General features: G+C 45.6%; 3 protein-coding genes across 5 annotated transcripts; all 3 read right to left on the reverse strand.

Moving 5' to 3' along the window:
- Positions 1-4081: 4081 nt before the first annotated feature.
- LOC109767299 (ras-related protein RABC1) lies at positions 4082-6891 on the reverse strand. Its single transcript, XM_020326061.4, has 6 exons — positions 6560-6891; positions 6353-6421; positions 5651-5716; positions 5051-5172; positions 4776-4904; positions 4082-4462 (listed from the first exon to the last, which is right to left on the reverse strand). The coding sequence occupies exons 1-6, from the start codon at positions 6717-6719 to the stop codon at positions 4355-4357; spliced, it is 654 nt and encodes a 217-aa protein (XP_020181650.1). The 5' UTR covers positions 6720-6891; the 3' UTR covers positions 4082-4354.
- Positions 6892-10768: 3877 nt separating this feature from the next.
- LOC109767303 (uncharacterized) lies at positions 10769-14446 on the reverse strand. Of its 3 annotated transcripts, XM_020326065.4 has the most exons (6): positions 14238-14446; positions 13298-13767; positions 12864-13141; positions 11927-12325; positions 11408-11818; positions 10769-11287 (listed from the first exon to the last, which is right to left on the reverse strand). In XM_020326065.4, exons 2-5 carry the CDS (start codon positions 13452-13454, stop codon positions 11432-11434), a joined length of 1221 nt encoding a protein of 406 aa, XP_020181654.1. In that variant the 5' UTR covers positions 13455-13767; positions 14238-14446; the 3' UTR covers positions 10769-11287; positions 11408-11431. The 3 variants fall into 3 exon arrangements, with proteins under 3 accessions (XP_020181654.1, XP_073365527.1, XP_073365528.1); XM_073509426.1 differs by lacking the exon at positions 14238-14446 and having other exon boundaries at positions 11412-11818; positions 13298-13752; XM_073509427.1 differs by lacking the exon at positions 14238-14446 and having other exon boundaries at positions 11187-11312; positions 13298-13752.
- A 9530-nt stretch (positions 14447-23976) lies between these two features.
- LOC109767304 (cytochrome c-like) lies at positions 23977-24804 on the reverse strand. The gene is made up of 2 exons (XM_020326067.2): positions 24451-24804; positions 23977-24347 (listed from the first exon to the last, which is right to left on the reverse strand). Exons 1-2 carry the CDS (start codon positions 24694-24696, stop codon positions 24255-24257), a joined length of 339 nt encoding a protein of 112 aa, XP_020181656.1. The 5' UTR covers positions 24697-24804; the 3' UTR covers positions 23977-24254.
- Positions 24805-26944: the final 2140 nt, after the last annotated feature.

The raw sequence follows: 26944 nt of genomic DNA on the forward strand, positions 1-26944 counted from the left end.
CTCGATCCCAATCTTCCACGCTTCTGCCTCTCGATGGATCTCTTTGATTATTCCCCCTCTACCTTCGGCAACAACCCCAAATTTTTGATGCCTCTGTTGCTGCCTGGTCAGTGCCTCCCTCGATCATCCTCACCCTGAACATCCACTCCCAGGTCCCCATCACTCTCGAGTTGACGCGCCCAACTACATCTTCTAGAGCTCCTTCATCCACGCGATCAAGTTAACTAATTTCTGATACTACTCCCTCCGTCCGGAAATACTTGTCGGAGAAATGCATAAAATGAATATATCTAGAACTAAAATACATCTAGATACATCCATTCCTTCGACGAGTATTTCCGGACGGAGGGAGTATTTTTTTACTAAAAATTCAAAAACAAAGGGAGGTGAAGGGAGGAACAGGGAGGGATATGAGGGAGAGGGAGGGAGGGAGATGGAGGGAGGAGGAGGACGAGGCAGGGAGGGAGGTGGCCAGGAGGGAGGGAGGGAGGTTGAGGGAGGAGGAGGACAGACGAGGAAGGGAGGAAGGAGGTAGGAGGGAGGGAGGGAGGGAGGAAGGGAGGGAGAGGGAGGAGGAGGACGGACAAAGTAGGGAGGGAGGAGGCGGGAGGGAGGGAGGGAGAGGGAGGTGGAAGGAGGAAGGAAGGGAGGTGGAGGGAGGGAGGGAGTGAGAGGGAGGTGGAAGGAGGAAGGGAGGGAGGCGATACCTTGGTGGATGATGAGGGAGAGCGGGCGATCCATTTCGGTGGCGGCGGGCGACGGCAATGTGGCGTGGGGAGAGAGTGGAGAGTAAGGGTTGGCCACACGGAGAAGATGATAAAGTTGGGTTAGCAGCAACGCGGGTTAGGAACCAGCGCTACTACTACGGGTCATAGCAGTAGTTGTGGTTACCTAGGCCACGCTACTACTACGGGTATCCCCGTGGGCTAAGACTGGAACCACTTAGCAGTACCGCGGGGTGGCCGGCAAGCACTACTGCTATGGAGTTACCTGTAGCGCCGGTTCACCACCTGCGCTGCTGCTATATAGCAGTAGCGATGCGCCTCTACCCCACGCTATTCTACCTATAAGCTTTCTCCTAGTAGTATATATAGTACATACATAAGCAAGAAAACGGACACACTTGCATGGAAAAAAATTGGTTGTGTTTTGTGTTCTCACTATTTCTTGATGATCTCCTCCTCCTCCTCCACCAGACGAGCTTCTTCTGGTGCGCGTCGTAGAAGCGGTAGGCCGTGTAGCCGGCGCCGGCGACACCGAGGCTCAGCGAGAGCAGCCCTTCTAAGCAAGGGCGGGGGTCGTTAGCTCGAACATGGTGGCGCTCCACTACGCAGCCGCACCACCAGACTGGATGAAATGCAAGGAGAGAAAGGATTCAGTAGGGCGAAATCAGGCAGGCTAGGGTTGGTCGCCGGAAAAGCTCAAATCGGAAAGACCTGCAGTCTGGTAAGCGGCGGGGGGAGGACGAGGAGGAGGACGAGGAGGAGACGGATATCGTGGTCGGCGGCAGGGGCTAGGCGCCGAGCAAGGAGCAAGTGAGTCGGGGTTCCCGACGGCAGCGAGCAGCGGGCACGGCGCCTCCGCCGCCGCCGCCGTTGTCTCGAGTGGTGGGCCGATGAGAGGAGTCTGTGTTTTTATTTTGGGCTGACTCGGTCTCCTCCGCCGACTACTTTGGGTCCCGATAACGCCCACACATGTGGCCGCTAAGGGGTCTGGCCACAGGTTTCGTGTGGTATCTAAAGAACCAGTCCACACGTCTACGTGTGGGCAAAACAAGTAATGCCCACAAGCCTGGTCTTTTGCCTCGCGGTCCCTCTCACACGCCTACATGTCGGCCAAATAGATAACGCCCACACGCCTGTACTCACGGCCCCGCATGCTCCGCGTGACAGTCACCACGCGTCCCCGCAGTTGCCATGGTCCGGACCCTCTTCCATGTTCGTTTAACTACAGTTGCCATGGTTGCTGAACTGCAGTTGCCATCTCAGGTCAAGTGCCGGATGCCATTTTTGGACAACTACAGTTGTTGCCATGTATGGTCTGGCCTACTACAGTTGCCATGATTTGAAAACTTTACGAGTTGCCACCTACTAACACTAGGCAGTTGCCATGTAGCACTAAAAAAGGCATGGCAAAAAAACATGTTCGGGTAACGAGAGAGTTACCATCTGCTTACAAGCACGCTAGGGCAATTGCCATGTGTTGTCATGTACCCTGCAAAAATACATGGCAACTCGGGTAAAAGAGAGTTGTCATCTGCTTACAAGCACCTAGGGCAGTTGCCATGTGCTGGGGATATAACTACCAGGTATGAACCGCCCAGGAGGGGCCGGGTCATACAGTTAGTGATAACCCATGAAGGGGGCGGGTCGTAAGAAGCCCGCTGATGGCCCAAGACCCAGAGGCGACTTAGGGCCCAGAAGGATGAACTGCCATGAAGATAAACTTCTATGGTAAGACAGGCGTAGTTAGTCACCGAGCCGGACACGTTGTCTATGAGCCGGCCGGGACTCTGTAAGCCGCCGGGCGTCAACCTGTGTATGTAAAGGGATGATCCGGCGGCGAGTTAGGGCAGGAAAGAAAGAGATCGAGAACTAGGTCAAGCATATTCGCTCCCTGGTAATCGAAGCCCAAGCAATAACCACCCTACACTGGATTAGGTTGTTACCTCCACCGCGAGGGGCCGAACCAGTATAAACTCTCTGTGTCCCTTGTCCCGTTTAACCCCTTCAAGCTAACTACGTTGTGATGGCTCCACACCAAATCCACCCCGAGGTAGAACCTGCGGATCATTAAACACATTTGCAAACTCCAGTAATATAATATAGTATGTATGCGGTCAAGAGAACTTGTTGCAGTGAAAAGTAGTGGAAACAACAACAGTCCATATATCATTGCCCCTTTGCCATTTAACTACTTGTTCTATAGACTGAATATGTAATTCAGTAGTGGGATTTTCCATTCTTCAAAAATTGCTCACAATTTACTTCCCAGTGAAAAGTCATGGCAAACCAATCCATCCCTAAAATTGCACCATAGCCTCCCAAATCCACTGTCTTCACACCAGACAGGAATGTAACCCCCTTGGGGTAACAACATCATCAGACGATCTTCCACTAAAGATCTCGTTGAGAGGAAGCTAGCATTCCCGTCTAACTCCGCAGCTCGTGACCTATCGCCCACCCCTTCCTCTCATGCACCTCCTGTGGTTTTGGTTAGTTCTCTCTATTATTCCTCGGTTTTCAATTATTTCAACCCAACAGATGAACATAGCCTGCTGGATAGAGGGGTATGTGCAAGTTTTGATCTCTGAAGGAATTAATTGTGCCTGCTGTGCTGGATCACCATTGCTGAGACGAATAGACTCATTGGGGGATGACAATCGCTGTGAACCGATGAACATAGCACAGAAGGAGCCCAACTGATGAATTTGAGAAGAAAGGGCTATGCAGATTGACGAGGAAAAGCAGATGGAGAAGGTCATGTTTTTATTAGCAGCACTATTACCATTCAAGAAGAAAAAAAATTAGCAGCACTATTAGGTGTAGGCAATGAGATGGTGGAAGTAATGAAGTTAGTTGCTGTGTTGAAGTAATGAAGTTACTACTTCTTAAGAATTGGTAAATGTAGTTGCATGTAATCCTAATGGCAGTTGGCTGAATTGAGCAAAACTGAGAGCAACTGTTGGTTAATGCACAAGTAAACTTTAAGCAGAATTGAGACATGCAAAATGCAGGAATATCCTCTGAGGAAAATTGAGAGCGATTTTCATTTAGAAAGGAACTTGCCTGAACATGCAAAATTGATGTTCTCTGAACGTGTTTGGGAGACAGGCATGTACTTTTCTGAACATGCAACAGAGCTTGCCCATATACATGTTCTAAAGGAACAACAAGTAACGTTGAGGACAAATATTTTTCTTGGAGCTCTCTTTCTGAATTGATGTCTGCGTGCATGAGTTCAAATTGATAGAATTGATGAATACAAACTTGATGTAACAGAACTGATAGAACTCAAATTGATTACCCTCTCTAATAGAGGAACCTGATGTATGTCTGTCTCTCTGTATGCACAAACTAAATTTCAGCACAAATAGATTGATTCCTCGTGAGTAAATGTATAGAGCTTTTCTTAATAATACGTACATTATATAGAGAGCTGAAAGCTGCCAAGGTACTCTGTTTTGTTTTGTGATTCAACATGAGGAGCATTGACTGACTGACTGACTGATTGATTCATATACAGCAACACAAGCAAAAGAAAACGACACAAACGAGCTGCTTAGATGTCAAACAAACGTTTTCATCCATCCTCCACAAAGATAGATGTCCGGGATTAGCTAGCGTGACTGAAATCAACAGCAGCCGCTCGCCGCAGCATCAGCCTCTGGTGCCTTCTGCTTGAAGATGTTCTTCTTCGCCCCAGAGGATGCATCCGCCAACAGGCTCGGCGTGTCCAATATCTGCACCATCGTGCGGGCAACATTCATGTCAGTTTCAACACATGGGAAAGAAAAACTCCATTCAATACAGAGAATTGATACTGAATCATCTGCACTAGTAAGTATTTCTATTCTATCTGTGAGAGTGTTCCATCCACGTGTAAGTAACAAGACCGACCAACAAGAGCTAATTTATACTGGTCCTTTTCTTGACACATAAACAGTACAAGCATGACACTGCATCAAATAACCGTTTGAGGGGCAGTTTCACCATACAACCATTGCCAGACACAGAATGAACTGAGAGCTCAAAGTCGCAACATATATAACATACCTTCAGCACGAGCTCCTCAAAGCACTGCTCCACGTTCACCTTGGTCTTCGCGCTGCATTCCAGAAATAGACATCCGTACTCCCTGGCAAAGTCAATGCCTTCCTTCTTTGTGACGGCCCTCTCGCTTTCCTGCCAAACCAAGCACCATCTACAGTAAGCTCTGCCCTAAACTATGCAGCATATGCCTCAAACACAAATACAGATGATAAAGTAGCTTGTGCCAAGCGCAGATTATAACTGACATAAGAATGTACAGGTGTGGACAGAAGTGGTACCTTGTCCACTTTGTTTCCGACAAGCATCTTTATACAGTCTTGATTGGTCGAATACAGGTCAATTTCCTTGGCCCATATGTCAGACAGATTCGTGAATGTTTCTCGGCGCGTAACATCGTACACTGGAAAACAGACAAGGCATTCATTAAGTGGCATCTCTCAAAACTAGAAAGCTCATTACAACCCAACAAGGAACACACAGATGTAAGAGAAAAAAGGCTTTGCGACCCTGTGCAGTGTTATGAATGACTCCTAAGTTAACCAAAACCAGAAAAACCGTTCTACCCTTGTATGAGGATACAGTAGGCTCAAAAGTTCCAACAAGCCTGAAAGGACGCTCGCTCTATAGATGCAGTAATTTTCTTTCTTTCACAAAAGTTAAGCTGGTCTACTTGATCATCTATAACTGAAAACACAACCATCTTAAGCCGTTGTGTAGTTGATATATAACATAAGGCAATTGACAGAATATTTTATTCTTAACTCCAGACTAGCCAGTTAATTTGCCATCAAGTTCCACCAACCAATATACAGCAAGGAGAAAGGAGTAAACAGAAGTGTGCCTGTGAAAAGAGAGCGGTGGATGAAGTAATGAATTACCCATAATGATCCCTTGCGCCCCTCTGTAGTACGAGCTGGTCAAGGTCCTGAATCTTTCCTGTCCAGCTGCACAACAGGCACACGACGTCATCAGAAGTCAAAAGGGGGAACTGGGGCATGATTATGATTAAAAAAGAAAAGAAAAACTTGGTCGCATTGCACATATAATCTAGTCAGAAATAAAAATAACGGGGAAATTCAGTGGGCAGTTAAGGAGTAGCGCGGCAATGGGGCTTTAATACTAATTCTACAAGGCAATCAAAATCAATTGGTTGGGATCATTCATAACAGTAAAAGCTTGGAACTAGGAACTATTATTCCTGATCTACTAGAGAGGATAACAAGATGACACTCTGAGGTCCACCCCAATGTAATGAAATCATTTTACTGTGGAGCGAGGACAGGACAGGACATTTTAACAAGCAGTATACAAGTCCAAGTAAAAAGACGCATAGTGGATCTAAGCAAATGGGAGAGTGTTGATTATGTTCAATCCCAGTCCTGCGCAGGGCAAGGATTAATTAATAACCAAGGAAGAAAGAAAGAAAGAAAGAAAGAAAGAAAGAAAGAAGTCTGATTTGCATAGGTAGTTGCAGAAATGGTGTATGTAATCTGAGATGCTCTCGCAAAGCAGGGTCCTGCTTATTATGCTTGCGAACAAGAGAAATTTTACTACTAGATGAGTTTGGTTGAAAAAGATACCGGTGTCCCAGACGGCGAGCTTGAGCTTCTTGCCGGCAATGTTGACCATCTTGACCTTGAAGTCGACGCCTGCAATTCAATCAAGAATCGATCCCTTCCATGGGTTAGACGGCTAGGTTCGATTCGATTTGATTCCTCTCCGGCCCAGCCATGGGTACCGATGGAAGGAAGGAAGGAAGGAGAGAAAGAAAGAAACTAGAAAGATACCGATGGTCGGGGATAGGTCCTCGAAGGAGTCGGATGTGAATCGGAGGAGGAGACTGCTCTTCCCCACGCCGGAGTCGCCGATGAGGAGGAGCTTGAATAGGTAATCAAAGTCCGGCTGCGCCTGCGACGACGACGCGGTCGACGAGGAAGAAGAGTCCATGGCTGGTCGCCCACCGCCGCGCCGCGCGGGATCGCCGGCCGGATTGGATCGGATCGCAGATCTACTTACAAAGAAGTCGGCGGGGAGAAAAGAAGAGAGGGAGGGTTTGCTTTGCGGTGCGGTGAAGAGAAAACAAGGGGAAAAGAGAGAGAGCCACTTGCGGTGGATGGGAGGGAGAGGAGATGACAACACATCATCATCAGAGTTAAAAACTCTCACAAAGTAACGAGGGCATCTCCAACGCCGACCCTCAAGCCATCCGGACGACACGATCCGGATGTGCGTAGTCATCCAACACGGTCCTGCATCGACCAATTCGGATACACTTTTTCTCATAAACCCGAGACAAACTCGGGCCTTTGCAGGCGACCGGACTGCTACCACGCCCGCGTCTGACTAATCTTGCCCACAAAAACACCTCTCCCGCGCACATGCCCTTTCCCGCCCCGACGCTAGTCGGTGACATATTCATGCCGACCCAGAGTGGACGCAACCGCTCGCTGAAGCCGGCACACCGCTTCCCGGTGCACGCCACATCTGTCCGAATTCAAAACGACGCCAATCCGTCCGCCTCCCTTCATTAAACCTACACCGTTGCCAAGGAACCCAATCTGGCACCACATGACTGCCCGCCACCATTAAGGACCTCGTTGCCTGGTTTGCCCTCTGCCTGCTATTTAACCCCCAGGCAGACAACACATCCGCATCCATCCACCCTCCTCCCTTCTCTATCCCCTCTCCGCACCACACCCGCAATGGCCTCCTCGAGCTCTAAAGCCTTGTGTGACGACCTCTCGTCCGAACAGAAGAAGGAGATTGTCGCCATTGCAGTCGGCTAGCAGGGCGCCAGACGAACGAGCTAACTAGAGGACGGCGCTCAGGACGCGCCTAGGCAGAGCCGGCCGGCGCCACCATCTGCGTCGACAAATGCCGGCATCACCATGTGCAAGGCTCGTGCTCACTACATGGACATGGTGTTGGAGGAGCGGGATGGCGCGTTCCGGCAGGCGCAGGCCGACCAGGCCTACAACTTTCGCCTCCTGGACGAGCACCGGCACGCGAAGGAGCAACTCGCCGCCGGTATGGCCATCACGTCGGACATGGATGTGCCAGATCAAAAGGCGTTGCTGGAGTCCTATCACTCCGCCCGGGACATCCGTCACGACCACTAGAGATGGGTAACGGGCGCCGAGGATCATTTTAGGCTAGGTTTAGACTTTGGTCTAATTGAAATAAGTCTAAATGTAATCAATTTTCTCCGTCGGGTTTTATGTAAAAAAAAAGTATCCAAGTATGAATGAACATTATACAGTGCGTTCAAAATTCAAATATGCATCAAATTTGTTCATTTCATTAAAATTCTTCAAAAATGTTGTAAGTGCATCTAGTGCCCCTTAGTGATTTTGGTGTATTGAAGACTTATAGATTAAGGGACTAATGTGTTTGTGAGTGTACACATGGTTTATAAGTCAATGAAGAGTTTGATATTTACAGTGAAAGTCGACCCCTAAAAATGAATGTCTTCGGCTAAAGACTTTGGTTCTCCTGAAGACTTTAGAAGTGAAGAAATTGATGTGACCTTGAAGACTTGATATTCATGCGAGAAATCTGAAGCGTGAAGACTTTTGTTTTCATAGTTTCATTTTCTCATTCTTGAGTCATAGGAAACACCGTACTGTTAAAGGCGGTCGAGGTAATACTAAGGAAACTAATTTCCAAGTGATGCTCATCTCAAAATCCTACACCTACCCAATCCTTCGAGTGAAGCCATTGGAAATCTCATATCAGTTCAGTCGATTTCTTCAGTGACAGAGACGAAGATCTTCTGGTCTCTGAGGAATTTGTTCTGACTGAGGAGTTAGGAATTCGCCCAGTGCGGATTGCCTACACAGTGAGGAACATAATAGCCTTGAGGAATTCGAACCTCAAATATCCGACCGTTGCTGAGCCGTGCGCCAGCTATCCCAAAATATCCTACCACCTAACGGTCATATCAGCCAAGGGCAATTATGTCTTATCATGTCGGGCTGCTCCCTAGGCTATAAATAACCGCCCCCTACAACCACTAGCTGGTTGGCTGCTCCGAGAGAAACTGACACTTGTCATTTGAGAGCATCCCATCCTCCGAGGACTTTGAGCGAAAATCATCAAGTGAGGAAAACCCCAAATCCCAAACCCAAACCTACAAACCCCAAAGTGATTGAGTATCACTGAAGAGATTGTTCCTGTGTGGAACCGACGCTTATTACCTTTGAGGACTGTGTATCCTCCAGACGGTTAGGCGCCATGGTCTGAGCATCCAAGAGGAATTGTGGATTGCGGAGTGACCAAGTCTGTGAAGGTTTGGAAGTCACCTGTGAAGACTTACCACACTACTGTTGGGCGAGATTTGCGTGATCTTAGCTCAAGGAGAATACGGTGAGGACTGTGTGTCCTCGAGTTTAAATACTCAGTCGCTCCAACCAGACGTACAACTGTCACAACAGTTGGAACTGGTCGACCAAATCATTGTCTTCACCAAGCCTACTGGTTCTATTTCCTCAACCCTTTCATTTCCTCTGTTATGTGTTGATGTACCTGATCATTACTGTTTGAAGACTTTGACGGAAGACTTTCTCTAATTCCTCAATCCTAATTCTTTAGTCTGTTTGTCTTCATCCTACTTATCATGTGTTTACGCTTTCTGTACTCTGTGTTTGTCTTTCATTTCATCATGATGACTATGCTGTTGCTCTGTTATGCTTATACCTGAGTACTTATTCCGCTGCAAGTAGTTCTTCGCTCAGGAATTTCCTCACCCTGAAATTCCTCAGTGAAGAATTCTTAAAAATCGCCTATTCACCCCCCCTCTAGTCGACGTAACGCACTTTCAAATGTAACCAGACATATGCGAAGAACGTTGGATGGCCAGCTCCCACATCCGTGTGCATGGACTAGTCCTTCCCTGTCTGCGGACGGATGTCGTGTCCGGTTTATGGGTCGGCGTTGGAGATGCCCTAAGTAAAATATAAAATAGTCTATGCAACACTAAATTATCTGCCATAAACAACAGATTCTAGCTAAACAAGAACATGTGTGGAATCTCAATATCAATAGAGAGGCATCAATTTATTTACTTTATTATTGAAGCAAGTATTTTCACCTCCCTTTGTATGTCCCTCGCCTCTGTTTTTCAACCCATAGCGGGGATTCCTCCTACATTTCATTTATTCCACGGTAATTGAGGTACTAAATAAATTTCTTAGAATTGTGTCTATATTGGCCTCTACCTTTTGACTTGAGTGGAGAGGGCATCCCAATACTTTTACTTTTCTCTAGTATTCCTTTTGAGTTAAAAATTATGTAAACCAAATATGCCCTAAGCTCCTTAGAAACCCGTACGACTTTTTAATTAATTATAAGGGGAGAATGTGAGATAGATGAGAGGGGAGGGAGAGATACTGCTATATTGCTAGGACAGTTCTTATTACTTGTTAATTAGCAAAGTACCCCCTCCGTCTAGTGTCAAAAACAGTCTTACATAATGGGACGTATCTAGTGTCAAAAACAGTCTTATATTATGGGACGAAGGGTGGCACTGCATAAAAAAATATACTTAAAAAAACATACGTGGAATCTCAATGTCAACACTATACTATTTTAGCATAAATAAACATAGTATACTCCCTATGTACTTATCTGCCATTAAAAAATTGTACATAAACAAGAAACTCCCTTTCTCCAAGGTACCATGTGTGTACCTACCTAACTACTCCCTCCGTTCCAAAATAGATGACTCAACTTTGTACTAATTTTAGTACAAAGTTAGTACAAAGTTGGGTCATCTATTTTAGAACGGAGGGAGTACCTGAGTCAACAAACAAACAAACAAACAAAGTAGACTACTCTTGCCTAATCATCCATCCATAAATCCTGCCGACATGCACCTTTCTGAATCAACAAAAAATGAAACAAACAGCAATATAAAGGATACCTAATTTAGTCAAACACTAAACCAACAAACAAACTGAATGAACCAAACTAAAACAACAACATCAACACAACGCAGATTTGCAAGCAAGCAAAATTTGTTTGTTTGCCTCATCATCATCATCTCAGTCTCAGTCTCAGGTCAGGACAGGTAAGGTACAACCATACAACCAACAGACAATTAAACAGTCAAGAGTCAACCAACATCTGCCTCCTAATCTCATTCTCATTGATTAATCCACTCTAGACTGGCTCACTGCTGTTACAGTCAGTCCAGCCCAGCCCAGAGGAATAATCTAATCTAACCTAATGAAATGCAAAACAGCACCACCATGCTCTCTCTCTGTATATGCTCGCTCCTGCAACCAGTCAAACTTTTTTACTTCTCCATCCATCCAGCCAACCAACCAAACCAATGCTTCTCCATCCAATCCAATCACTAACCAAACAAACTCAAGGGAGGGAGGGAGGGAAAGGGACCCTCCCAATATTCACACATTCCCCTTCCATGTCTATCAGCCTCATCATCATCGGAACCAATAAATTAAAACGGCTGCGGATCCTTCACCGTCTCACACCGATGAAGAACCTACCCATGCCTGCAACAACAACAACCAAATAATACTACACCTTGTCAGTCTCCTACTTTACTTCCCACAAGATTAACACACAACCACAAATAGAATACAAGGCTACTAAAGTGACAGGCGAGAGCATACATACCCCTGAGACCACCACTTCTTCTAGCTAGACGGCGCCCCTGATCCAGAAGCTGCTGCAGACACGGCGCCGCTACTATGGCCAACGCTGTCAGAAGACTCAACCCCAAGCTTCAGCTCCAGATCCAGTGCAGGGCCCTCACCATTCGACACCACCACCGCCTGGCTGCTGCTGCCATCTGGAGCATGCCCTGCAGCACGGCACTGTGACAGCAGGTCATTCAGCTCCACGTACGGCTCTCCCGCCGCCGGTTCCAGCAAAGGGTCAACCAGCCGCACGCCACACTTGTCACACTGCTTGCACAGGCTGCTAACCAGTGAGGAAGGGACAACCTGGTCCGTTATTTCAAATATTGTTTCGCTGTCATCAAACACTGCTTCGCTGTCTTGGTTAGCGGTCGTCAAATCAGACTGCAACATCCAAACCCAAAAAAAAAAGTCAAATTAAAACGGTAGGATCAATCCAGTTAACCCTGGATAAGCATGCAGCGGACAGCAAGACACAGAAAGAAAAATTACCGATGGACCATCTTGGCCTACAGGATTGGTCGAGAGACGACCGATGATATCAGCTAGCTGCTCTACATGTATGCTGTCCCAGTTAACATCTGGGTGAGAGGCCCTGTCAGGACGGGCACCACTGGTGCCGCCATTATTTGCTGCCAAAAGGCTAAGGGAAACCCCGCCGCCGTTACTAACGCCAGCCAGTTGCTGACCCACAGAGTTCAGCACACCACCATGGCTTGGTCCAGGGGCGGAATGGGGCGCAGCAGGGGGTGCGGAAGGGGATAAACAGGAAGCGTCCCCATTCGCATCATTCAATTCCTCTTCCTGTTCCTCAAATGGAGCGCCATACTGTTCCCCAATCTTGGGACCTGGACCGCTTTTCTTATGGACTTTGCAGAGAACGGAATCATCCTGCAATAAAAGGTAAACAAGAATCAACATACTGCTTGGCGTAGAAGTGGCGCTAACAAACATTTTGCTAGTAATAACAAACGGAAAAGATCACGTCAGTGCTACGGGTTGAAGAATAAACTACTTCAGTTTAAGGGGTAGGTAATTGCTGCAATTCTTTCTTTGATTATGACACAGCCCTTGTTTTTAGCTGTTTGGACCTTTCTATCTTTGCTACTCATAATGCAATTCCCAAATATAGTCTCAGGATTTAATTTACCAGAAACAAAAGGATATTTGGAGCATTGAATGTGTGTTAGTGGCACGTGTATTATTCTAATTGACGTTACAAAAAACGGTTCAGCTCGTACTGGAAAAGGAAAGCTTGCGTCTTACTCAACACTAAATAGTTGAGACACGTGTTGAGCGATAATTTGCTGAATCGTGCATGGCATGCTACGTCGTTGTCGCTGGACGTGTAGTTTAGAGTAGAGAAAGAACCCATTTCATATATAGAATAGATACTGAAACAAACTAGTAGGAAAAAGAAATGGCATACCAGTCTAACACCAGCGTCAGGTATTTCACCTTGGACGAGCCTATATTCATACATGACCCAGTCGGTCCTTGTACCCTTGGGCGCCTTGCCAGAGTGAAACACCAGGGTCCTCTTCATCCCAACAGTGCGATTTTCATACACCACTTGCCTGTCCTTTCCAGTAGCCTTCCAGTACCCACCTTCGGTTGAACGGTTAGCTCTATGCCCAACAGAGTACTTTCTGCCACGGGTGCAAAAGAAGTACCACTGGAGATCCCCGGTCGGCATTGACGATTTCGCTGAACCAAGTAGAAGAAACAAACGGTCAGAAGACTCTTTAGGACAGTCACTCACATGTAGATATAAACATGTTTGTGGTTGGAAATGTTAGTAATATATAATACAAGAGGGGGATAAGTAATAAATTAAAAAAAAGCAGAATAGAATATATATACCTGGAAGATCCCAGGGGGCGTGCTTGTAGATATCAACTTCTGCAACGGCGTTGCAGAGCAACTTTTTCCCCAGCAGCTTCCTCTTGAGATAGTAGAGGGTGAGCTCGACATCGGTTGGGTGGAAGCGGTATCCAGGAGGGAGCGGCGGCATCTCCATTAGGGGAAATTGATTGATATATAGTAGAGTTGCCTTAACAAACTATTATATTGTGCTAGCTAGCTAGTGTAATGAGATGGATGCAATAAGACTCAGAATCTTAGCTTAGCTTAAATAAGAGAAGATGAAAAGAAAAAGAAAAAGAGCAGAGTCGAAGCAGGGGTGGATTGGAACAAGTGAAGCGAGGCTTGGCTTGGGTGGCAACCAGGTCGAATGCTGAAATTAATATTGTTGAACATGAGGAGGCCCACTGAAGAAAGCACATATAGTCCTTGGTTGTGGCATCAGAAGACACGTGAGCAGCATCCTGTATCTGTATGTATGAGGAAAACGAAATTGTTACAAAATTCAGTATGTATGTATGTATATATGAAAGGGATAAGTATGCATTCTTCAGAGTCGAGACAGACAAGGAAATAGTCAGACGTATGTATGTATGTATGCATCTATCTATGTATGTATAACAAGAAAGAAAATAGCAGAAGAAGAAGAAGAAGAGAGCAGGTGATGTAAACAAATATGAGTAAGCAGATGCATATGTGCGGACTGAATTTTGTTCAGAGTAAATACAGACAGACAGATACAGATACAGATAGATGGCAAATAATACGACTCCAGATGGGATGGGATCGACATTCATTCCTTTGATAACGAATACTCGTAGAATCGAGCATTGAGACGGAGAGATCTATCTATCTAATCTATCTATCTATCTAGGTCGAGTCGAACCAACAGAGAGAGAGAGAGAGAGAGAGAGAGAGAGAGAGTTGTTGGGGGACTTACGCCGCCGGCCGGTGCTGTTGTCGAGGGAGCGGATAGATACGGGAGACGCGGCGGCCGGAGGGGAGGCGAGTTGCGGCACGGCGGAGGTAGTGTGTGTGTTGGCCGGAGGAGGGGAAACGGCGGCGGCGTCGCGTGGCCGCGCCGCTGTTTTCTTTTCTTTGGGTTGGAGGAGGAAGAGAGGGGGAGGGGGGAGGGAAGGGGGGTGGCACGGCAGGCGCAGGCAGGCAGCGGCTTGGCTTTGTCTGCGGTGCGGTGCCTTGTCGCCCAAACTCTTCCGTTACTTCCCCCTCACACAACCCGCTTGCCTTGCTTGGGCCTCTTGGGCTGGGCCGGGCCTCCCTCGTTATCCGCGCCCATCATTAATGCATTCCAACTATGACATATATCCTCATTAATGCATTCCATTCATTAATGCATTTCATTGATAGGATATATAGCCTAAATTAACCCCCCCCCCCACTCACTCTAGGGTTTTGTCCCCTCCCCCTCTTCTACGTCGGTCAGCATTCTCCCTCTTGTCTCCAGTCGCCGCCCGCAACGGCTTCGCTCAGGGGCGTGGTGTCTCGGCAGACATGGGGTCGTCGTAGCTTGCCGGTTTCCACACACGTCTCCTCATTAGGGTTAGTTCAAATCTAGAGTTTGCGATGGACATGGAGCATTCTTGTCGGCTGGAGCCAACTAGTCGACAGTGAAACAACTAGGCCAAAAGAGGATCGTTTCGACGAAGCCGTCTTCGAGAAGCAAGCTGGACACATAGGAGGAGGAAGTCGTCCGTTACATGGGTCTAACCCTCACTTTAGGGTTTTGTCCCCTCCCCGTCTTCTACAGCGTCGACCGTTGTCCCCCTTGTCTCCGCTCATCGCCTGTATCGGCTTCTCTCAGGGTCGTTCCAGTTTCCCCGTTGTGCTGTCTTGACAGGGGGTCACTAGAGTTTGTCGGTTTCCTCACATCTCTTCTCGTTAGGGTTAGATCGACCTAGGGTTTGCGATGGTGACAGATCCTTTGTGTCGCGCACCAGGCAATCTCGAATCAATGACGAAAAATACTAGGGCCACAAGAGGATCGCTTCGACAATGCCATCCTTGAGAAGCAAACTGGGCAACTGGAGGAGGAAGTCGCCTGCGCTTGCACCAACAAGGAATGTAGTCAATTTTGGTTTTACAAGAACATGCGCACGGGCGTGAGATTTAGCACAAGGTGTTTTGTGTCTGCTCTTTGGAGGAGAACCTATATGTGATGTGATTTAAGTGTTGTGTTGTTGGCGAGGGCTGGAGAGACGAAGGGACTTACGCCACCAGCCAGTGTTGTTGGCGAGGGAACGGATACGGGAGATGCGGCAGCCGGAGGCGGTGGGGATGCGAGTTGCGGGACGGCGGGGGGTAGTGTGTTTATCGAAGGCGGAGGGGAGAGGCGGTGGCGGCGGAGGCGGAGGCGGCGTCGCGTGGCCGCACTGCTGTTGGGTTGGAAGAGGAAGACAGAGGGGGGGGGGAGGGGGTGGCAGGCAGCGGCTTGGCTTTGCCTGCGTTGCGGTGCCTTGTTGCCCAAACTCTTCCGTTACTTCCCCCTCACACAACTCGCTTTGCTTGCTTGCTTGGGCCCCCTCCTTCCCTGGGTCGGGCCTGCCTCGTTATCCGGCCCCCCTATTAATGCATTCCAATTATGAGATATATCCTCATTAATGCATACCCTAAATTTAGCATTTTGTCCCCTCCCTAAATTACACCCCTCCTATTAATGCATACCCATGTAATTTAGGATATATATACCCAAAATTACACCCCTCCCCGCTCTAGGGTTTTGTCCCCTCCCTGTCTTCTACGTCGGTGAGCATTGTCCCTCTTGTCCCCGGCCGTCACCCGCAATGGCTTCGTGTAGAGACGCCTAGTCCCGCCTCCTTGGGCATGGTGTCTCAGCATGGGGTTGTTGGACCTTGTCGGTTTCCAAACACATCAGGGTTAGTTCAATCTTGGGTTTGCAGTGGCGATGGAGCATTCGTGTTGGCTGGAGCGAACCAACTAATGGTGAAACAACCAGGCCATAAGAGGATCGTATTGTTTCGATGATGCCGTCTTCAAGAGGCAAGCTGAGCAACGGGAGGAGGAAGTCGTCCGCTATATGGGTCTAACCCTTACTTTAGGGTTTTGTCCCCTCCTTGTCTTCTACAGCGTCAACCGTTCTCCCCCTTGTCTCCGCTCATCACACGTATCGGCTTCTCTCAGGGCCGTTCCAGTTTCCCCCATCATGCTGTCTTGACATGGGGTCACTAGATTTGCCGTTTCCACACATCTCTTCTCATTAGGGTTAGATCGACCTAGGGTTTGTGATGGTGACAGATCCTTCTTGTTGGATGGAGCGCAACAGGCAATCTCGAGTCGATGATGAAACAACTAGGGCCACAAGAGGATCGTTTCGACGATGTCGTCTTTGAGAAGCAAGCTGGGAAACAGGAGGATGAAGTCGGCTATGCTTGCACCAAAAAGGAATGTAGTCAATTTTGGTTTTATGAGAACGTGCGCACGGGCGTGAGATTTAATTAGCACAAGGTGTTCTGTGTCTGCTCTTAATTTTAGAGGAAAACCTATACGTGATGTAGTTTAAGTGTTCGTGTGATTGGGAGAAGGTGGCAGAAATGGCCGTCTTTCGATCTTTCGAGGAAACCCTGTGGTACTAGCGCCGTATGATGGACTCATGAAGCCATCAATGATTAAGTTGTACCATCTGAAAATTTGGCTGAAGCTTGCTTTGGGGAGGAGATCAACGGGAATAGCGGATTGGTCGAAGGAGAGGCGAGGCGGTGATGGAAGAGGAGGTGTCGCGTCGTTGCACCACTCTGCTCTTGGAGGAAGAAGGGGAGATGGCGGGCTCAGCTTGGCTTTGCTCTACCTTGTTTTCCAAACTCGACTTTCGCTACTCTTCTCTCAACCCATGCTACTGGCCCTGAACCATTCTATTGGGCCAGTTGGGCCAGCCTGCCACCCAGTATTATATTCCAATAATAAGATACCTTCTTATCTCTATAATAATAATAATAATAATAATAATAATAATAATAATACAATATCTTCTTCTCTCTAAGATAATAGCAATAAGATATGTTCACATGAGAAAAGAACAAAATTCATAGGTCGCACAAAAAAGTTGAGGAGATGAACACACAACAAAAAGTAGAATGTAAGCATACAAATAAGATATATGATAAGATATCCTGACATGAGAAAAGAACAAAATCCAAAGGTCGCAAGAAACAAGGTTGAAAAGGTGAACAACACGCAACCAAAAAGTGGAATGCAAGAATACAAAAAGGTATCCACACGCTCTTCATCTCTATCTATCTCTAAAAAGTGGTATCCATATCTATCCTATCCTCAAGGTGTTGTCCATGAATGAATAAACCAAAGCAAGAAGAATTACCCAGCCTCCTGCCTAAACATCTGCCACAGTACGGTACAATGCAATGTCTATCAAGCATACATCTCTACCTACTAATAAATGGACTATTGCTTCTGATGGTACGTCACGTAAATTACCGCTAAAGTTGATAGAAATTACCCACCAATATCACCCATAAGTGACAAAAACGATTCATTTTTTATTAGGTGGCCCCGGTTGCGTTCGGATCATGTAAAGCTAGGCCCTCACATTGTCACAAGTGCACAAGCACCCTACTGGCTAGGGCGTCGCTTAGCCATTGGGGAGAGCTGGGTTTAATCCCAGGTTCTCACTCTTTTTGCTGCCTTTTCTCCCCGAATATCTATAGGCGTAAAATAGAGATGCCTCGCCAAATGTTGCTTAGCACATGCGCTGCACGGTTCAATTTCGGCCCAGTTACTTTTTTAACTTTTTTTCCGCATATTCAAGTATTTTTTGAAATATTCATATATTTTAAGCGCTAACTCCAAATTTACCATGTTATATATAAAAAATCACTTGAAAAAAATGTGTAGATTCTAAATTTGATATTATCTTGGCCCAGTTACCTTTTTTTTCCTTTTTTTTACGCAAATTCAAGTATTTGTTGAAAAGAATTTTCATATCTTTTAAACACTAACTCCAAATTTAGTAATGTTATATATGAAAATCGCTCAGAAAATTGTGTAGATTCTAAATATATGATATTATCTTGCATGTTAATAATTTTTTAAATTATGTTTATTGCTGCATTTTCTCCCCGAATATCTATAGGCGTAAAATAGAGCTGCCTCGCCAAACGTCGCTAAGCAGATGTGCTGCATGGTTCAATATCGGCCCAGCTACTTTTTTTAGAACCTTTTTCCATAGATTCAAGTTTTTTTTTTGAAATATTCATATCTTTTAAACGCTAACTCCAATTTACCATGTTATCTATAAAAATCACACAGAAAAATGTGTAGATTCTAAATATGATATTATCTTGGCCCAGCTTTTTTTTTTTACGCAGATTCAAGTATTTGTTGAAACTTTCATATCTTTTAAATGCTAACTCCAAATTTAGCAATGTTATATATGAAAATCGCTCAGAAATTTGTGTAGATTCTAAATATGATATTATCTTGCATGTTAATAATTTTTTAAATTATGTTTATTGCTGCCTTTTCACCCAAGTATCTATAGGCGTAAAATAGAGCTGCCTCGCCAAACGTCGCTTAGCAGATGCGCTGCACGGTTCAATTTCGGGACATCTACTTTTTTTCAAACTTTTTTTCGTAGATTCAAATATTTTTTTTGAAATATTCTTATCTTTTAAGTGCTAACTCCAAATTTACCATGTTATATAATAAGAAAACTTGGAAAAATGTGTAGATTCTAAATATGATATTACCTTGGCCCAGCTACTTTTTACCTTTTTGTATGAAGATTCAAGTATTTGTTGAAATTTTCGTATCTTTTGAACGCAAATTCCAAATTTAGCAATGTTATATATGAAATCGCTCAGAAAATTGTGTAGATTCTAAATATGATATTATCTTGCATGTTAATAATTGTTTAAATTATGTTTACTGCTGCCTTTTCTCCCCAAATATCTATAGGTGTAAAATAGAGCTGCCTCGCCAAACGTCGCTTAGCAGATGCGCTGCACGGTTCAATTTTGGCCCAGCTACTTTTTTCAACTTTTTTCGTAGATTCAAGTATTTTTTTTGAAATATTTATATCTTTAAAGCACTAACTCCAAATTTACCATGTTATATATAAAAATCACTCAGAAAAATGTGTAGATTGTAAATATGATATTATCTTGGCCCAACTAGTTTTTTAAACTTTTTTTATGCAGATTCAAGTATTTGTTGAAATTTTCATATCTTTTAAACGCTAACTCCAAATTTAGCAGTGTTATATATAAAAATCACTCGGAAAAATGTGTAGATCCTAAATATGATATTATCCTGGTCAGCTACGTTTTTTACCTTTTTTTAAAATGCAGAATCAAGTATTTGTTCAAATTTTCATATCTTTTAAACTCCAACTCCGAATTTAGCAACGTTATATATGAAAAGCTCAGAAAATTGTTTAGATTCTAAATATGATATTATCTTGCATGTTAATAATTGTTTAAATTATGTTTATGATGCACCTTTAGTTAGTACTTTTATTTGCTATACCTAAATATGACATTATCTTGCCCCAGCAACTATTTTTTTACCTTTTTTTACATAGATTCAAGTATTTGTTGAAATTTTCATATATTTTAAATGCTAACTCCAAATTTCGCATGTTATATAAGAAAATCGCTCAGAAAAATGTGTAGATTCTAAATATGGTATTATCTTGCAGGTTTATAATTGATTAAATTATGTTTATGATGCACCTTTAGTTAGTACTTTTAATTTCTATACCTATATATATATATATATATATATATATATATATATATATATATATATATATATATATATATATAACATAAGTTTGTTACTACCACTTTTTCGTACGTAAAGAATATAAACAGAAAATAAAAAAAATCCGTCCATCATTCGGCTTCGACATATTTGGCTCATCGGTCGCATGTCTTGCACATAGGAATGGCCCGGCCCTCCGCCCCAGTGCAATTGAGTATTCTCCTGCAGGGGCCGCCCATGGTCATTATGCGATAAAGAATTCTGTCACGGAAAAAAATATATTCATGTGGTCTCGAACCCGAGACCTCAACCACCATTTAGAAGGTTGCAACCAATTGAGTTGGGCCATCTATTAATAAAAAAATGAATGCTCTGTGTGGGACTGTAATGTGCAACGAAAATAGCGCAACCAGGAAGGTGAGAGGCGCTATGTAAGCATCGAGTTGCATGCAACGAATTAGGCCATTCAACACACGGGCATACCAATTAATTCTTCCGTTGTAACACACGGGCATATGTGCTAGTACATATATACACAACATACATACATACATACATACATACATACATACATACATACATACATACTACCGTACAAGTAGCCTAAGATTTGGGCAATGAACTCATGAGGACGGAGCTCACGTACAACCACTGGTGTGAGTTGACAGCAGTGGAGTTGAGCGTTCCAATTAGCATGCTTACTTAACAAACTTCGTCTTTGACCCCAGCCAGGAAAATGGATTGACACCAGCCCAGCCGACAGAAAAGCTGTACCACAAGCCCAGACGGCAGTTTGGGACACCTAGGTGCCCAGGCTCCTTGCCTTTCCACCGTTCGATTGCATTTAAATGTGTGCTATTGCAACGGATATGTGTATTAATGCATTAATCGCTAATTGGATACCATAAATAAGGCTCATGCACATCATGCATGGGAACAATTGAAAAAGGAAAGAGAATAACATGCATGGCGACGTTGCATATTTGGAGTCATTAATAGAAATAGGAGAGAGAAATCAGAAATAAATGCCTCATGATTTGTATACATTCATGTTCTTAGGTATATGGATTTTTTTTCCGTGCGTGTATTAATAGGAGGTATATGGTACCGTTATGTGGGACATATTTTTTCAACACTATCTAATTTAAACAAAATGGTAGTGATGTGTTTAAGGAGAATAATTCATAGTTCACATATTAGACCAAATATCTCATGCATATCCATAAATTTCACATACCCACAGTTGTCTCGTGGCTGAAACATTTCCGCTTTTATTATCAGATACCTATTAGAAAACTATCGTATAAAAATGCAATGCGTTTTTTTGTCACTTTAGAAAAGCATTCCAAGGAATCGAATACCCACAAATATTTTAAAATATTGTGGGTATGTCATATCCAATGCATTTTACATTATAAAAGTAAATAAATGTGACATATTTAAAATATATAAAGAACAGTTGCCATATTTAAAATATATAAAAAATGATATAACAAGAAAACTAGCAAAACTATCGACATGCCTAGAAATTATTAAACAACACAATAAATAAAAAATGATATGACCATCAGTTCTTTCTACACAGTAGAGAGTATGTGATACGTACGATGAATATATCATACAAAAATGGCTATCTAGTAATTAGGATATAACGTCCATATTTTTGCGGGAATAGAATATAACGTCCATACAAAAACTTGCGACTCAATGTAAATATTTTAAGAATTGAAGGTATCATATACCCACATATGTTTAAGACATTTAAGAAAATTACAGGTATTATATACCCACAGTATGAGACCTGACGTATGTAGGTATTTTTTTTCATCGAGCCCAACATTATGTATATCTCCATCAGTTCTTCATAGATAGTGGAGAGTATGTCACACCTACGTATATCCTTTGAGCCCAATGTACCATGTATCTCCATCAGTTCTCCATACGTATGCCCTTTGATTTTGTATATTTCTTTGGTATATCATTTCCATCTACCGTACCTTGGTTATATCAAGCATGTCGTCCCTATTAAGGTATATATTTTTATTTTGGACAGAATCAAAGGACGATCATGCATGCAAGGGAAGTTATGGATGGATGTATTGTTTGGAAACAAATGCATGCCTGCTAGTATCACATATGGAAAATCTTGCATGCAAAATTTAATGAGTTTGAATCCACGAGGCATTAATGAAAAACCAGCTAGGTGCCCAGGCACCTAGGTGCCCCAAACATTTTACCTATATATAATATAATATATATATATATATATATATATATATATATATATATATATATATATATATATATATATATATAGACACACGCACTGGCCGGGTTCATCATCAGGGTAATGGAACTCCACCAGGCAGGGTCCCTGTTCACAATTACATACTGTACAACCGACCCATTGTGGAGCTCCTCAAGGTCTCACCCATCACACGGAGATGCACGATCTGAATGTTCAGATCCTTTCCTCTCCTCACGTACGTCCTGGAGCACCGGCCAAGCGGCTTCTTTCTCTTCTCTTAAAAAGAAAAAAATGAGGCTGCTAGCTTTCTTTCTCTCTCAAAAAAGAAAAGAAAAAAGCCGCCCGCCGTGAAGCCACAGGCCTCCGTCTCCAAGCTACCGTCCGAGCTCCCAATGACGATGAGGCATTTGAAAATGTAGAAGAGGAGGAAGATGATGTGGCATGATTGTTTGTGTGAACTTTTATTTGTCATGAACTTGGTTGGGTGATTTTGAACTATGCCATGCAATTGAACTATGCTATGTTGCTCCAACTCATTATTTTGCATACTTGTTTATGTTTGAAAGAATCATCACATTGTCAAGTTGATATGTGTTGTTCATATTTGTCAAGCGCTGGCTGATCGCGCGCGCTGGATTTTGCAGCGCCTGCTGGAGCTATAGCAGTGCATCGTATTTTACAGCGCCAGCTGGAGCAAGCGCCCTCCTGCGCGCTAAAAAGGCTATTTCGGTGCTGAAAAAATAATTTAGTGCGCCGCGCAATCGCGCGGCTGTTGGAGATGCTCTTACAAGTGATCAAAACAATGATCAAGAAGTTACAACAGCAACCATACCCACATCAATCAATCTTAACATCATGAGTACAACGAAAAAGGTTCTCCAACAGCACCATCTTTAGGAAGGGAGCAGCACTCAAGCGCCGCCGTTGCCAAGTCCAACCGCCGAAGGTCAGATTATTGTTTTTCACCCTGAAGATCAAGTACGAGCAATCCTAGCAATATAATGCCTACAACAAGGTAACAACATAAAAACATCACCATATATAACCAATTAGCGCCGGGCCTTAGGTTTGCACCCTGGAGATCAAGTCGGAGCAATCCTAGCAATGCCTACGCAAAGCCCTCGCCCTCTCCTCTTCTCTAGCTAGGTAGCCCTCTCCGCCCATGCAAAGCTCTGGCATCGACGATGAACCGCCTCCTCGCCACCGCCGGCCACGTGACCAAGGACGTCCTGCTCGACTGGCGGCTCCTGAAGCGAGGTGTCCAACAGCTCGGCCTTCGTCTGCTCACCGATGATGAGGCGTTTCTCGCCACCGTTGGCCGTGTGACCAAGGACATCCTGCTCCACTGGCGCCTCCTGAAGCGAGGTGTCCTGCTAGCCTATTTATGTGGTGTATCTTGGTTGATGCGTTGCTTGACTGACGATTCATGAAACGAGGCGTCCAGCAACTCCGGCACCGCGACAAGCCTCCAGCAGCACAGACCATGGCGCGAGGAGCATCATCGAAGAAGCCCACCAAATTATCTCAACTTCACATATATTTATTTCTTCGCCAACGATGGATGCACCCTATTGAAGCCTTCTTCGCCGACGATGGGTACATGTTCCTCTCACCTGTGGCTCACAACCTCAAGCATTAAAGGGACATTTACTGTATTTAATTTTTAATGCACTACATATTAAAGGGACATTTAAACCCAATCCTGATAAATGTGAGGGGAAAAAGACAAGAAATGCACGGTTTTGTAGATAAAATGGATCACCATTTTAATTACATGGACACGTACGTACACATGGATGAATCAATCAATATATCGTACATAAACATATATACTGCATGCAGCAGACAGCTAGCTATATATATACACGCATGTGTCTGGCAAACTTATTGACGTTAGTTTCTTCTTGTTTGCGCGCGGTACTTGAGATGATGGAAGAAGAATCAAGCTGGTAATAATTAAGCGGTGGATTTCTTGAGGTATGCGATGAGGTCGGCGCGCTCCTGCGGCTTCTTGAGGCCCGGGAACACCATCTTGGTCCCAGGGATGTACTGCCATGCCATGCATCCATCCATCCATCCATGTTGTTAGCAATTGTGAGAAATGATCGATGAAGAAGAAGAAGAAGAAGAAGAAGAAGAAGAAGAAGATAACCTTCTTAGGGTTGAGGAGGTAGTCGTAGAGGGTGTTTTCCTCCCAGACGACGGCCATGCTCTTGTTGGCGGTGGAGTAGGCATATCCGGCGGTGGTGCCGGACTGGCGGCCGAAGAGGCCGCTGAGGTTGGGGCCCTGCTTGTGGGCGCCGCCGCGCTCCACCGTGTGGCACTGCGCGCACTTGGTCTTGAAGATCTTCTCGCCGCTCGCGGCGTTGCCTGCCGGCGCCTCGCCGAACGATGCCATCCCTTCCTTTCCTTCCTCGCCGGCCCTGCGTGTCTTTGTTTGTTTCTTGGATCGACGACGATCGGACCTAGCTAGGCAACGATGCTCTTTCTTTGCTTCACGCAAGCAAAATTTAGCCCCGCCAACATGCCTTAATTAGACCTGCTTTAATTGCTTTGCTTTGTATGGTTGGTACGCTTGCGATCCGGCCGCTAATTCAGTTCCCTCCTCAACTTAGACACGTACGGAGTTCATCCTAACTTGTCCATCTTTCCTTGAATTAGTAGTATTAACGATAATTAAAGTCTAGTATGTTTTCGGCCCCACTACCGGAATCGACCCCTATGCCAACGGCCCAGGCCGTCGGCATAGCCCTGATTCCCGTCGGAACAGGCCTATGCCGACGGCCGGCATAGGGCCGTCGGCAACATATGCGTCGGCGTACCCCGGGCGGACAGCGTCTGTACATCTATGCCGATAGCCTTGGTCGTCGGCAACATCCCCCGCCGTCAAGCACCGCCGTCAAGTGCTGCCCAACCAGGAGCACCCACGTGGCATATGTACGCCGACGGCCTAGCCGCCGGCATACATATGCCACGTGGCTGCTCCTGGTAGCTCCTGGGGCATGGCTATGCGGACGGCCAGACCGTCGGCATAGTTGCAAACTACGCCGACGGCCTAGCCGTGCCCCAGGAGCTACCAGGAGCAGCCACATGGCACCTATGCCGACGGCCTGGTCGTCGGCATAGTTTCAAAACTACGCCACCTATGCCGACGGCCTGGCCGTTGGCATAGGTGCCACGTGGCACCCACTGGTAGCTCGTGCCAGCCCTGCTTGCCGTCGGCATAGTTTGTGTCTGATTTTTTTTTTCTTTTTTCTGTTTGTTTTCAGTTCAATTCAATTCAAATATACAGCAGATGTCAGCAGATATATATGATGGAAATAGACATACAGAACACATGTAAGTATCATCCGACACCGTCACAACAATACATGCATCATCACAAAGCATAAGCATCATCACAATCAACAAATAGCATATAAAGAAGCACACAAGTACGCCATCTCAAGGACCATAAAAGACCACAAGTTTATCATCATCACCACACCCAAGTCACCACGGAGCACCAAGACGGGCGTCTACGCATGCCAGAACACTTTCACACATGCATCGGGACCTGTGCGATGTTTCGATGGCATAGCTACACCCCGAAGGCCACCCCGAATCCTAGTTGACTAGTAGATCTAGCCCTTTGACTTTTGCCGGACGGGCTTTGACCGGTGGACTCTTCCACCTGGTTGCGATAGGTCAGCCCATAGCAACATCCCCGAACACGGTCTTGACCCAACCCAACACTAGATTCCCTCCGGTTCCACCGCACCCGCACCATCCCCCCCTCAAAGTGACGGCGGCACTGCCGTCCCTAGAGGGGGGGCACACCACGGAGCCCCAAGACGGGCGTCTACGCATGCCAGAACACTTTCACACATGCATCGGGACCCGTGCGATGTTTTAGTGGCATAGCTACACCCCGAAGGCCACCCCGAATCCCAGTTGACTAGTAGATCTAGCCCTTTGACTTTTGTCGGACGGCCTTTGACCGGTGGACTCTTCCACCTGGTTGCGATAGGTCAGTCCATAGCAACATCCCCGAACACGGTCTGGACCCAACCCAACACTAGATTCCCTCCGGTTCCACCGCATCCGCACCAGCCCCCCCTCCAAGTGACGGCGGCACTGCCTTCCGTGGAGGTGGGGGTCCACACCACGGAGCCCCAAGACGGGCGTCTACGCATGCCAGAACACTTTCACACATGCATCGGGACCTGTGCGATGTTTCGGTAGCATAGCTACACCCCGAAGGCCACCTGGAATCCCAGTTGACCAGTAGATCTAGCCCTTTGACTTTCGTCGGACGGGCTTTGACCGGCGGACTCTTCCACCTAGTTGCGATAGGTCAGCCCATAGCAACATTCCCGAACACGGTCTGGACCCAACCCACCACTAGATTCCCTCCAGTTCTACCACACCCGCACGATTCCCCCTCCAAGTGACGGCAGCACTTCCATCCGTGGAGGGGGGACCACACCACGGAGCCCCAAGATGGGCGTCTACGCATGCCACAACACTTTCACACATGCATCAGGACTCGTGTGATGTTTCGGTGGCATAGCTACACCCCGAAGGCCACCCCGAATCCCAGTTGACCAGATGATCTAGCCCTTTGACTTCCGTCGGACGGGCTTTGACCAGTGCACTCTTCCACC

Source organism: Aegilops tauschii, chromosome 2 (genome assembly GCF_002575655.3).
Source record: "Aegilops tauschii subsp. strangulata cultivar AL8/78 chromosome 2, Aet v6.0, whole genome shotgun sequence".
In the NCBI taxonomy this organism is placed as follows: domain Eukaryota; kingdom Viridiplantae; phylum Streptophyta; class Magnoliopsida; order Poales; family Poaceae; genus Aegilops; species Aegilops tauschii.

Coding starts and splice junctions, on each gene's coding strand:
- LOC109767303 (XM_020326065.4), bottom strand. CDS start 13,454: ATGGAGATGCCGCCGCTCCCTCCTGGATACCGCTTCCACCCAACCGAT. Junction 12,326..12,863: donor CTGACGCTGGTGTTAGACTG/GTATGCCATTTC, acceptor CTTTTATTGCAG/GATGATTCCGTTCTCTGCAA. Junction 11,819..11,926: donor TAGGCCAAGATGGTCCATCG/GTAATTTTTCTT, acceptor TGGATGTTGCAG/TCTGATTTGACGACCGCTAA.
- LOC109767299 (XM_020326061.4), bottom strand. CDS start 6,719: ATGGACTCTTCTTCCTCGTCGACCGCGTCGTCGTCGCAGGCGCAGCCG. Junction 5,717..6,352: donor GCTCGCCGTCTGGGACACCG/GTATCTTTTTCA, acceptor CCTGTTGTGCAG/CTGGACAGGAAAGATTCAGG. Junction 5,173..5,650: donor GGCGCAAGGGATCATTATGG/GTAATTCATTAC, acceptor TCTGTTTTCCAG/TGTACGATGTTACGCGCCGA.
- LOC109767304 (XM_020326067.2), bottom strand. CDS start 24,696: ATGGCATCGTTCGGCGAGGCGCCGGCAGGCAACGCCGCGAGCGGCGAG. Junction 24,348..24,450: donor ACCTCCTCAACCCTAAGAAG/GTTATCTTCTTC, acceptor ATGGCATGGCAG/TACATCCCTGGGACCAAGAT.